At 41.6% G+C, this 13,432-nt stretch overlaps 2 protein-coding genes across 2 annotated transcripts in view; one reads left to right on the plus strand and one right to left on the minus strand.

Annotated features, from left to right (window-relative positions):
- ATP1B1 (ATPase Na+/K+ transporting subunit beta 1) overlaps positions 1-5,456 on the plus strand; it is a 43,787-nt gene extending 38,331 nt beyond the window's left edge. The window contains exons 5-6 of the mRNA XM_068269806.1: positions 399-479; positions 4,097-5,456. Of these exons, the coding sequence (XP_068125907.1) occupies positions 399-479; positions 4,097-4,369 (354 nt within the window). The 3' untranslated portion in view covers positions 4,370-5,456. The remainder of the gene's footprint in view (positions 1-398; positions 480-4,096) is intronic.
- Positions 5,285-13,432, minus strand: part of NME7 (NME/NM23 family member 7) — a 311,856-nt gene continuing 303,708 nt past the window's right edge. The window contains exon 13 of the mRNA XM_068269804.1: positions 5,285-5,535. Within this exon, the coding sequence (XP_068125905.1) occupies positions 5,503-5,535 (33 nt within the window). The 3' untranslated portion in view covers positions 5,285-5,502. The remainder of the gene's footprint in view (positions 5,536-13,432) is intronic.

The raw sequence follows: 13,432 nt of genomic DNA on the forward strand, positions 1-13,432 counted from the left end.
AGAGAGAAGTTCTGGAATAGACACAGAGACAATAATAAAATGTTGATAGAAATGTAACTGTACCCTTTTATGTCCAAAGGCAAATAAAGTCTAATCTGATAATCTCATGAGAATAAAGTTAATAACATTGGGAATAACACATGTACTGTATGTCTATGGGTAGTATGGGATATCTGTATATACCCTTTTTCTGAATAGCCTTGAGGGAGGGGGGCAGATGGGTTTTTGTAATAATTTTCCAATTCCCTTTTCTTTTCCTAAGAGAGAAATTGTGGCGTAAGTGCCTATATCAGTTGATAAACCTACACCTAGTTTGTCCGAAGGATATACATATTTATAGATTCTATTAGCTTTCTGGTGTGGCCTGAATTCAATACCTGTTCATCTTCTTACTTTAGCCTCCACAGAATGGATCTTATCCTGAAGTTCCTGGGATGCCCTACAACCAATTCCTTATTCCTATCTTCTGTGCAGGAAAGGTAAGAACATTTAATTAATTGTAGTTTTGTTTCAGCAGACCATTCAGAATAGATGGATATGTTGTTTTGTACACTTATGCAAACCTTTAAGTATTAATAAAAATGAAAGTATTGAGAGGGCTGTGTATAGTAAAGAAATGTGTTTTAACTCCCCTATTTTTATTGTAATTCTTGGACACCATGAAATGTTTGAGGATTATAAATGACAATGTCTCTGTCAAGGGAGTGGCTTGTGATCAGAACAAAGCTACTGTAAGAATGCCTGACATACAGTATACCAGTATCCTGAAATGGCTGGTTGCAGCCTCACATTAAAGGTGCATACACAGACAACAATATACTCTCAATTTCTGTCACCCATCAGGATCAAAAACTTGATCCCGTGGGTGAAACTTTGTGGCCCCAGTGCTGTACAGATTGCATAACTTGGTAACAGCTGAGTGACACATTCTGTGCCTATGAAGAAAGGAGGAGGGACAATGGTGCAGGGAGTGGATTAGATGGTAAGGAGGGGAACTAGTGACTCAGCTGCTGTTTGTCAAATGATCCAGGAATTGTTTTAAAATAAACTTTCATGGTATTGGGCTTTAAAGAGTAACTGTTAGGCATACAATCAAAAATCAATTCTCTATTTTTATATGGTAAACAAATAATAAGGATGCTAACCAGGCAATCCAAAAGTTAAAAATCTCTCTTAATTTTCTTCTCAATAGAATATAATTTACCAGGTACCCTGGCTATTATTTGATACATCTGCAGCAAAATAAAAGTTGCATTGCATGCTAGTTGTTTTTTTTCCTCCCCTGTTTTCCTCATACACAACTAATGCAGCCTGATTGGCTGAAGTTTCTTTCACTCCCAGTTTCCCCTCCCACACCTCTGCTCCTCTCTGTTTGGCCAATATTTCTTGTGCTGAGAAAGTGACTCAGCTGAAATCCCATCCATATAGATAACGGAAAATTGTATACTCACCGAACGGTAATTTTCCTTTCCATGTGCATCCATGGCAGCATACATATGGGTTAAGCCCCACCCCTACCAATTAACAGGACCTTAGCTATAAAAGAAAGTGACCCCTAGCGAGCAGCATTCTCATTGACTAGCCGAACCGGAGAACAGCAAAAAGTCAACAAAAGGAAAGGGAGGGAAATCCCTATGCTGCCATGGATGCACATGGAAAGGAAAATTACCGTTCGGTGAGTATACAATTTTCCGTTTTCCATATGCCTCCATGGCAGCATACATATGGGATTTAACTAGCAGAAAAAAGTAAGGGTGGGACAAGACTTGCTGACCAAAAATAATTTAAATTAAGGCTTTAACAGATTCAGAAATAACTTTCTTTCAAAAATAAACTGAAGCGGAGGCTGCTGGATTGACTCTGAAATGGGCAATGAAAGTATGGACAGAGGACCAGTTGGCAGCCTGGTGAATCCTTGCCCGGATAGCGAAGGTGGCACAGGGGACAGCTGAGAAGAGTGCACTGTGATGCCACCCAGTGGGACAAGGTCACAAACCCTGATAATAGGCTAGCCTTAATAAAAGGCTTTCTTGATTCATTTGAGCCATGAAGAGATCTTTTGAGTTTGAGGTTAGCTGGCTCTTTCTCAGACCTGATGGAATTATGAAGAGCTGCTCTGATTTCCTGAAGCTCCCTTGTTACATTCACATAGGCTCTAAGTGTTCTTGCAACATCTAGAACATGCAGATCAGAGGAATTTGTATCCATAAAAGATGGCACTGTCCGATCCTGATTAAAGGGAATGCTGCTCGCTAGGGGTCACTTTCTTTTATAGCTAAGGTCCTGTTAATTGGTAGGGGTGGGGCTTAACCCATATGTATGCTGCCATGGAGGCATATGGAAAAACCATGTCTGCAAAGTCACACAATGATTTGTGAGGATGCACGAAGCTGCAGAGCTGTGTGAGAGTACCTGAAGACTGAGAGGGAGGCATACATACATACACAATCAGACAGAGGAGAAGAAACAGAGTAAGGGAGGAACTTACATCAGGATTGGCTTCAGACACAGGGATTCTAAGATGGAAACTGACAGAAACAGAATTCTCTTTATTTACTATATAAAACTCACTGAAATCAAAATGTGGACAGTGCAATACATATGTTATGTAAATAGAGCAAGTATTTATCTACTAATATATGTTGTTTTTTTCCTGAGAAAGTATGGCCAACAGATCCTCTTTAAGCTTCTAGGATGTTCTACATTTGCTTAGGTTTCATCACCCGTGTTGTTTTTAGATGGTTACAAAGACAGCCAACCCTTTTCCTGCTTTTGATAATGCTAGGAAGGGTATAAAACTGTGCCAGGTTTTGGCTATTTTGTATCCTTCAGTCTGGAGATTCCCCTGAATTCCTGTCTTTGATCATCAAAATCTAAAGTTTATAGCTGTCACAGATTGGGGATACTTGTTCCAGTTGTGCTTTCCACTTGCAAGTAGACATGCATTTATAAAGGTTTCTATTACAGACTGCCATTTGTTTTCAACAATTCTTCTTGTCTCATTTGGTTCCAACAGTTTCTCAGTCACATATCTGCAAAATCTTGCAGCTAGTTAATGGAGAGTGCCATCAGAATACCTGATCTGCATACTGCTGCAAAAAATATTAAAGGCAAAAGACGACTACAAAAGCCGTATAGATAACATTTCTTAAAATGAGGGCAGCATAATCTCTCCAATTCACTTTAAACCTCACTACTGAGACTTGAGGCCATATTTCTGGAAAGGTGAGGTAAATAGGCTGAAAAACATTAAGGGCTTGTTTCCACTTGTGCGGCGTGCGTCTGCAAGACGCGCGCCGACACTGAGCGGGTGGGCGGGATCGCAGGCGAATCATGGGAATCGCAGCCTCCCGAGCGAATTCTGCGGGGGGTTCCAGCCGAATCTCTACCGCAAGCGATTCGGCCGGCGGCGCCATTCTCCCCTATGGCAGAGTTTCTCTATGCGATTCATGTGCGGGGAAACTGCGGAATTGCGGCGGTTTCCGCAATAGTGGAAACGGGCCCTAAAGCCCTAGTTCATGCACTTTTCTTTTTTCCATACAATCTAGCTGAAATCTATTAAACACCTGTGCCTAGTGTGTGAGATTTGATCTGAAAAGAATCTGAGGCCTCTTGCACACTACATGCGATTCCGATTTTTTATATGTCCAATTTTGGATTATGATTTAAAATCTTAGCAGTATCCAGTACGTTTTTTAATCGGAATCCAAAATCGTATCAGATAAAAAATTGGAATCACATATAGGGCTTGATTCACAAAAGAGTGCTAACTGTTAGCACGGCCGTTTTCGCGCAAATTTTCGCATTGCGCGCGATCGCAAAACGTTATCAATTCGCGTGAAAATTCGCGATCGCGCACAATGCGAAAATTCGTGCGAAAACGGCTGTCCTAACAGTTAACACTCTTTTGTGAATCAAGCCCATAGTGTGCAAGAGGCCTAATGGTTAAATCTGGTGGCCATCTATAAATGTATAGCCCCCTTTAAAACCTAGGCAAGCTGCATAAAATAAAGGCTATTGGAGCAAATGGTAATTTGAGAAAGTAAAGTAAAACCATACTGAGGGTAAAATAACTTTCATGTATTTTTTATTACAGAAAGAGGAGGACCAGCCTAAAATTAAAGATTTGGAGTACTATGCAATGGGTGGATTTGCCGGTTTCCCCTTGAATTACTATCCTTACTATGGAAAGCTGATACAACCTTATTATCTTCAGCCCCTTGTTGCTGTGCAGTTCACCAACATTTCCAGGAACACTGAAGTCCGTATTGAATGCAAAGTGTTTGGCGAGAATATACACTATAGTGAGAAAGATCGTTTTCAGGGACGTTTTGATGTGAAGTTTGATATAAAAAGTAGCGTATTATAGGCAAAGTTTGGCTAATTCCATCATCTAAATTTAAAAAAGCAAACAAAAAACTTTTAGTCTTGAACAAACTGTCATGTATGGGACCTACACTAAATATATATGCTTTACACTAGCTTTCTGCATTTACTAGGGTTAGAATGTAAAATCAAGGTGTAGCAATAGCAACAAGTATTTATTATACTGTAAATTTAGACGATAAATGAATGACTTGAACCTTGGGACATGCCCATTTTGCTGTAAATTATGATTCCATAATCAAAATGTAGTAAGCAGTGTTTCTGCCCCCTATATATATATTGCTAAATTGCATATTTTATTTTTTTAGTGTACTTGTACAGTAGCAGATGAGCAAGACCCTACAGTATCTGCCAGGCGATGTTTATGATGTACAATTTTTTTTTTTTCAAATTTTTGCAGTCCAAGGTGTAAATACTCTATCATGGGAATAAAACTGGCATGGTGTTTTCGTTTCTGTAAAACAGATGGTCAACCAAAAATAATATTTAACAGCACTCCATGGAGCCAAGTCAATGTGGCATTGATTTTACTTGCATAAGTGGGGGGGGGGGGGGGTCTGTTTTGTTTCCTTTTTAGCTTTACATACATGTAGGAGGTGATGGGTTGTGCTGTGCTTTGTATTTAATGCTTTTTTTTTTTAATTAAATCCTCCCACTTATTTCTTATTTTATGAAGGTGTGTTAAGGCCAAGGTCAGTCTGTCAATTATTGCAAAGAACAGGGCTAATTGTTTTGAGTTGTGTTTTTTCCTTTTCCTTTTTTTTTTCAGGAAGAATCACAGTCTAGTGCTGTAACTTTACAAATGTTTTAACCACATGGTGAAAGATTTTTATATTTATGCAGTTGTACAATTTTATTTTTCTTCAAGAGAATAAGTAATGTATGAATTAAACCAAAGTCACGTGTTGAAAAATAAATCTTTATTTAAAAAAAAAAAAGAATAATGCAATGCAGTATCCCATAGGCTATATTACTTGTCTACTGTGCGCACATTGTTCAAACATCTGCAACATTTGCGAGGAGTCCAGTGCTCTTTGTTGAAACATCTGACAATAAAATTAATAAACCAATTCTCTTATTTTCATTCTTTCTTTCCTTTTTTTAAAAAGACTGTAGTTAACTGTCTAGAATTTTGAAGAAATATTGCACCTAGGGAAAAAAGAAAAAAAGATATGATGAACTACAACATACAAACATTTAGTCAGTCCTGTAAATGAATGCATAATGGCAAAGTGGGAGCAAGACTACATACTGTGCAGTTTTCCTCTCTCGGCAGCATAGCCTGCTTCCTGTGTTTAAAGGGAACCTAAACTGAGAGGGATGTGGATTTTTCCTTTTAAGCTATACCAGTTGCCTGGCAGTTCTGCTGATCTCATTAGCTGCAGTATTGGCTGAATAACACACCTGAAACAAGCATGCAGCTAATCCAGTCTGACTTCAGTCAGAGCATCTGATCTGCATGCTTGTTCAGGGGCTGTGGCTAAAAGTATTGGAGACACAGGATCAGAAGGAGAGCCGGGCAACTGGTATTATTTTAAAAGGGAAAATCCATATCCTTCTCAGTTAAGGTTCCCTTTAAGTGGACCACTTGGTTAAGAACCCAGCCACACCCCTTCCAGTTCCTGGCACCACTACCGGCAAGGTGCTACCACACTATCATTGCCTTGCTTCTGCAACGATAGCAAAGCCAGGCAGATATTAAATGCGAAAGTGGATGAGGCTTAATAGTAAAGTCCATAGTCAGATTCTTATTTAACTAGGTAACCTCAACAGTGATTAGCGGAACCTCATTAGTCATAGCAGCCTGTGCTGCTGAAGTATTTATATGGATACACCTTAATAAAATGGGAATGGTTGATGATATTAATTTCCTGTTTGTGGCACATTAGTATATGTGAAGGGAGAAACTTTTCAAGATGGGTGGTGACCATGGCACCCGTTTTGAAGGCGGCCACTTTGAATCCAACTTTTGTTTTTTCAATAGGAAGAGGGTCATGTAACACATCAAACTTATTGGGAATTTCACAAGAAAAACAATGGTGTGCTTGGTTTTAACATAACTTTATTCTTTAATGAGTTATTTACACATTTCTGTCCACTTACACCGCAGGAGAAATGCTAGCACAGGCTTCCAGTAGCCATAGTTTCAGGTGCCGCACATCTCGTATCTTATAGACAATTGCATTCAGATAACCCCAAAGTTAAAACCTGACACCCATAATGTGGTGGCGCACCATCTTGCTGGAAAAACTCAAGGAACATGCCAGCTTCAGTGCATAAAGAGGGAAACACATCATGTAGCAATTTCGCATATCCAGTGGCCTTGAGGTTTCCATTGATGAAGAATGGCCCCACTATCTTTGTACCCCATATATCACAACCATACCATCAGTTTTTTTGTTCCAACAGATTTGGAGGGATCTATCCAATGTGGTTTAGTGTCAGATCAAATAGCGGTGGTTTTGTTTGTTAACTTCACCATTCACATAAAAGTTTGCCTCATCCCTGATCAAAATCTTTTGCGTAAACTGAGGGTCCTGTTCCAATTTTCGTTTTGCCCATTCTGCAAATTCAGTGCGCCGATCTGGGTCATTCTCGTTGAGATGCTGCAGTAGCTGGAGTTTGTAAGATTGCCATTTGTGAGTAGCTAATATCCGCCAAAAGGATGTTTGACAAATGCCACTCTCCAGTGACTCTCCAGTGACATGCGGCGAGTGCTACGCTGTGGGCTCTTGCTGAATGAAGCTAAGACAGCCACTGATGTTTCTTCATTAGTGACAGATTTCATGCGTCCACATTTTGGCAAATCCAACACTGAACCAGTTTCACGAAACTTAGCAAGCAGTTTGCTAAGTGTAAAAGGAAGCAAAAGACAGGAGGAGCGCTCCGTAGTGCAGGTTACGTCAAGACGCGTTTCGGCGTGTCCACGCCTTCGTCAGTTAACTGACGAAGGCGTGGACACGCTGAAACGCGTCTTGACGTAACCTGCACACAGTCACCCCGAAGGGACACCTGTCATCCATTTACCATCTGGATCCTTGCTGCCGCTGGCCACTGCAGCTTCAGGTTTCGCTTCCAAGAGGGGATGTCCTTTTTATTCTGGGCTATATGCCAATTTTAAATGCCTACTGTTCATACACATCTAGTAAGTGTATCTTTTATTGCGCAGTTTTCATTTTATTAAACGGTATCACACTACGGAGCGCTCCTCCTGTCTTTTGCTTCCTTTTCCAGCAGTCCGCTCACAGCCGAGTGTTTGAGGAGCTGCCAGTGTGTGATCAGTCTGCGGTCCACTTTGACCTCTCACCTGCGTTAGCGCAAGATTGCACATCTTTAGTTTGCTAAGTGTAGCATAGGAGATGGGTGGTCTCGTAGGGTTGTCTTGCATTGAAATCTGCTGCAATGACCTGGTTACTGCGTTCACCAGACATCAACACAATTTCTACCTGCTCCTCACGTGTCAATCTCGGCGACATGTCAATGGCTGTAAACAAAGAGAAACTTATAAATAACTAATGAAAGAATAAAGTTACGTTAAAACCAAGCACACCATTGTTTTTCTTGTGAATTTCCCAATAAGTTTGATGCGACTTCCTATTGAAAAAAACAAAACTTGGATTCAAAATGGCCGACTTCAAAATAGTTGCCATGGTCACCACCCATCTTGAAAAGTTTCCCCCCCCCCTCACATATACTAATGTGCCACAAACAGGAAGTTAATATCACCAACCATTCCCATTTTATTGTATCCATTCAAATGGCCCACCCTGTAGGAAGGCTTTATAGCATATAGCCCTACTGCCAAAGTGGCTCATTGCAAAATCATATGGGCCCATATGCAACTAACATTTTCTCCTAGGAGATAATTTTTCATTTACATTTACAATAACTTTTCAGCACTCTGCAGTTGAAAAAGGAAAAAAAAAGTATGTGAAAAAGTACTGTCAAAATTATTTTGAGTATTTTCTTGCTTTCTGGTGGGTTGAAGGGCATTTTATTTATTAACAAGATTAAAGATATAACCTAGGAGAAAACTCAAGAGAAAATGGGCCAAGGTCACAAATCGTATAAATGTACCTTTAGGGCCCTTTTCCACTAGCAATCGCTAGCGTTCACGCTGAACGCTAGCGATTGCTGAATCGCAATTACCGGCGATTCCCCGACGTTCGCGGCCGCGATTTTGCTATGCTATGCACTGCATAGCAAAATCGCGGCAATAATCGCTCCGCCGCGCGATCGCGATCCGGTCAAAAACGAATCGCGGTAGTGGAAATGACCTACCGCGATTCCTATGCTAAAAGCAAACTGTAGCGATTTGACAAATCACTAGCGGTTTGCGGTTTTGCGATTAAGCAATCGCAAACGCTGTAGTGGAAAAGGGCCCTTAAAGTTTATCTGAAATAACATGGTGTACCACTTGGGTCAGATCCTTCCTTATTAACTCTCACATATGTCAGTCAAGAGGCTGCAAGAGAGGAGGGGGCGCAACCTGCACAGACCCCACTGGCAGAGCAGCACACTGGCGCACGGGACTCTCTGGGTGGGAGGACACTGACTGCAAGGGTTACTCCATGAGTTTCAAGCAGTGTGCAGCCCATCACTGTACAGGGGCTGCCCAGCTGCAGGAGGAGCTGGTCCATGGCAGTAGTGGCTGAATAGAGTACTGGTTAAGGGCTCCGCCTTTGACATGGGAGACCAGGGTTCGAATCCTGGCTAAGGTCAGTACCTATTCAGTAAGGAGTTCAAGGCAAGACTCCCTAACACTGCAGGGTGGCCTCCTGAGCGCGTCCCAGTGGCTGCCGCTCTTGAGCGCTTTGAGTCTGACAGGAGAAAAGCGCTATATAAATGTTCGGATTATTATTATATTATTATTACATATGTCACAGATTTACTTTCATCAAAAACTTTTGAGTCTGAAAACATTACATTGGTCCCAAACAGGCGGAGTAGTCTGTATTAAACATTCTTCTAAATCATAGGTGTAGCCCTGCACTGACTGTCAGCGTGGGAGATTTGTTATTGAGAAGGCTGCATATCGCCAACTTGAAGCCAGGCTCTCAACAAACAACATCTTTGACCCCCTACAATCTGGCGTCAAGAAGCACCACAGCTGGGAAAGTGTTATTGTAAAGATTTGTAATGGCCTGCTCATGGCCAGAGACAAGTTCCATCCTGATACTGCTTGATCTCTTAGCGGCTTTTTATACAGTTGATCACGAAATCTTACTTAACAGGCTGCAGGAGTACTTTGGAATTGATGGTTTAGTCCTCCAATGGTTCTCCTCCTTCATGGCTGGCAGGACACAAGGATTAGCCTTAGGGCCTTTCCAATCCAACCCTGTACCACTAAAATATGGTGTCCCAGCGCTCGATACTACCCCTTTGATGTTTACCATATACATGCTGACAAAAATGCTCAGAAAAATCATCCAAAAACATGCTCTGACATACCACTGCTATGCCAATGACACCCAGCTACAGGGAGTGCAGAATTATTAGGCAAGTTGTATTTTTGAGGAATAATTGTATTATTGAACAACAACCATGTTCTCAATGAACCCAAAAAACTCATTAATATCAAAGCTGAATATTTTTGAAAGTAGTTTTTAGTTTGTTTTTAGTTTTAGCTATTTTAAGGGGATATCTGTGTGTGCAGGTGACTATTACTGTGCATAATTATTAGGCAACTTAACAAAAAACTAATTTATACTCATTTCAATTATTTATTTTTTACCAGTGAAACCAATATAACACCTCAACATTCACAAATATACATTTCTGACATTCAAAAACAAAACAAAAACAAATCAGTGACCAATATAGCCACCTTTCTTTGCAAGGACACTCAAAAGCCTGCCATCCATGGATTCTGTCAGTGTTTTGATCTGTTCACCATCAACATTGTGTGCAGCAGCAACCACAGCCTCCCAGACACTGTTCAGAGAGGTGTACTGTTTTCCCTCCTAGTAAATCTCACATTTTATGATGGACCACAGGTTCTCAATGGGGTTCAGATCAGGTGAACAAGGAGGCCATGTCATTAGTTTTTCTTCTTTTATACCCTTTCTTGCCAGCCACGCTGTGGAGTACTTGGATGCGTGTGATGGAGCATTGTCCTGCATGAAAATCATGTTTTTCTTGAAGGATGACTTCTTCCTGTACCACTGCTTGAAGAAGGTGTCTTCCAGAAACTGACAGTAGGACTGGGAGTTGAGCTTGACTCCATCCTCAACCCGAAAAGGCCCCACAAGCTCATCTTTGATGATACCAGCCCAAACCAATACTCCACCTCCATCTTGCTGGCGTCTGAGTCGGACTGGAGCTCTCTGCCCTTTACCAATCCAGCCACGGGCCCATCCATCTGGCCCATCAAGACTCACTCTCATTTCATCAGTCCCTAAAACCTTAGAAAAATTAGTCTTGAGATATTTCTTGGCCCAGTCTTGACGTTTCAGCTTGTGTGTCTTGTTCAGTGGTGGTCGTCTTTCAGCCTTTCTTACCTTGGCCATGTCTCTGAGTATTGTACACCTTGTGCTTTTGGGTACTCCAGTGATGTTGCAGCTCTGAAATATGGCCAAACTGGTGGCAAGTGGCATCTTGGCAGCTGCACGCTTGACCTTTCTCAGTTCATGGGCAGTTATTTTGCGTCTTGGTTTTTCTTGCGACCCTGCTGACTATTTTGAATGAAACGCTTGATTGTTCGATGATCACGCTTCAGAAGCTTTGCAATTTTAAGAGTGCTGCATCCCTTTGCAAGATATCTCACTATTTTTGACTTTTCTGAGCCTGTCAAGTCCTTCTTTTGACCCATTTTGCCAAAGGAAAGGAAGTTGCCTAATAATTATGCACACCTGATATAGGGTGTTGATGTCATTAGACCACACCCCTTCTCATTACAGAGATGCACATCACCTAATATGCTTAATTGGTAGTAGGCTTTCGAGCCTATACAGCTTGGAGTAAGACAACATGCATAAAGAGGATGATGTGGCCAAAATACTCATTTGCCTAATAATTCTGCACTCCCTGTATATTTGTTATTGAAACCTGACATGACAGACCCCATTCCAAAACAAACACATGCTTAGCTGAGCTTCAGGAATGGAGGACTGGAAACTGGCTGAACCTCCCTGGCGTTATGATTATTTCCAGATTCAGGATCTAAAAGCCATGCAATTTTTTTCACAAGCTTTTAGACCCTAAAAACGTGTGTGTGTGGCCCGAGCAGGCTCCAGGCTGCTGTATGGGAGCAAGGTATCCTGCACTCACAAACGTCTATGGTGTCCCAGCAATGGATTGGTGGTCTGGAGGAGGAGGATTTGGGAAGTCTACTGAGGTAAGTATCTAACGCAATCTCATACATAATAATTTATGTACACAAATACTGAATGTTAAAATAGCCTCCACACAGCACCCTCAGCCATCCTAACCCCACCTCACCTGCCTCTGCCCACCCAGCATCCTCAGCTAGCCTCACCTGCTTCTCCCAAGCTCATATCCTCAGGCTCCACCCAGCATCCTCACCTGCCTCTGCCTATTCAGTATCCTCTGCTCCTCCCAAGCTAGCACTTTTAGCCTCCACCCAGCACCCTCACCTGCCTTTGATCACTCAAACTCCTCTGTTTTTTTCTACCAAGCATACTTAACCAGCTTGACCTACCTCTTCCCAACCAGCACCCTTCACCTGCCTCTGCACACTCACTCAGCACCTTTAGCCTTACCTGCTTCTCCTCACACAGCATGCACCCTTATCCTATCTCACCTCTTCCCACCAGGCACTTTCACTTAGCCTCACACACCTCCCTACACCCACCCAGCACCTCTGTCCAGTATCACATTATCCCAACCCAGCAACCCAAGTCAGCATACCATCCCCACCCAGCATCACATTATCTCCACCAAGCATCCACCGCCAGCATCACGTTATTCCCACCCAGAACCCCCCAGCAGTATCACATCATCCCCAGCACCCCCCAGCATCACATTATCCCCACCCAGCACCCCTAACCATGGTTAGATCAAGGCTCGTTGATTTAGCTTATCAATTGAATTAAAGATTTGTTTGTCAAAGGTTAGGTCATATATACAGAAATTGTGTGCTTTACATCAGCCCAGCTGTTCAATGTTCTTTAATCATATATCTGAAAGGTTCTAGGCCACATTTTCAAGCCTATTTAGAATAATGCACCGTTTCCATCAATTTCATTATTATTGTTAATATTTTTTATATTTTTTGCAGAATATACATACAGTGGTGTGAAAAACTATTTGCCCCCTTCCTGATTTCTTATTCTTTTGCATGTTTGTCACACTTAAATGTTTCTGCTCATCCAAAACCGTTAATTATTAGTCAAAGATAACATAATTGAACACAAAATGCAGTTTTAAATGATGGTTTTTATTATTTAGGGAGAAAAAAAAAACTCCAAATCTACATGGCCCTGTGTGAAAAAGTGATTGTCCCCCCTTATTAAAAATAACTTAATTGTGGTTTATCACACCTGAGTTCAATTTCTGTAGTCACCCCAGGCCTGATTACTGCCACACCTGTTTCAATCAAGAAATCACTTAAATAGGAGCTATCTGACACAGAGAAGTAGACCAAAAGCACCTCAAAAGCTAGACATCATGCCAAGATCCAAAGAAATTCAGGAACAAATGAGAACGAAAGTAATTGAGATCTATCAGTCTGGTAAAGGTTATAAAGCCATTTCTAAAGCTTTGGGACTCCAGCGAACCACAGTGAGAGCCATTATCCACAAATGGCAAAAACATGGAACAGTGATGAACCTTCCCAGGAGTGGCTGGCCGACCAAAATTACCCCAAGAGTGCAGAGAAAACTCATCCGACAGGCCACAAAAGACCCCAGGACAACATCTAAAGAACTGCAGGCCTCACTTGCCTCAATTAAGGTCATTGTTCACAACTCCAACATAAGAAAAAGACTGGGCAAAAACGGTCTGCATGGCAGATATCCAAGGCGCAAACCACTTTTAAGCAAAAAGAACATTAAGGCTCGTCTCAATTTTGCTAAAAAAACATCTC

The sequence above is a fragment of the Hyperolius riggenbachi genome, chromosome 2 (genome assembly GCF_040937935.1).
Source record: "Hyperolius riggenbachi isolate aHypRig1 chromosome 2, aHypRig1.pri, whole genome shotgun sequence".
NCBI classification, from domain to species: domain Eukaryota; kingdom Metazoa; phylum Chordata; class Amphibia; order Anura; family Hyperoliidae; genus Hyperolius; species Hyperolius riggenbachi.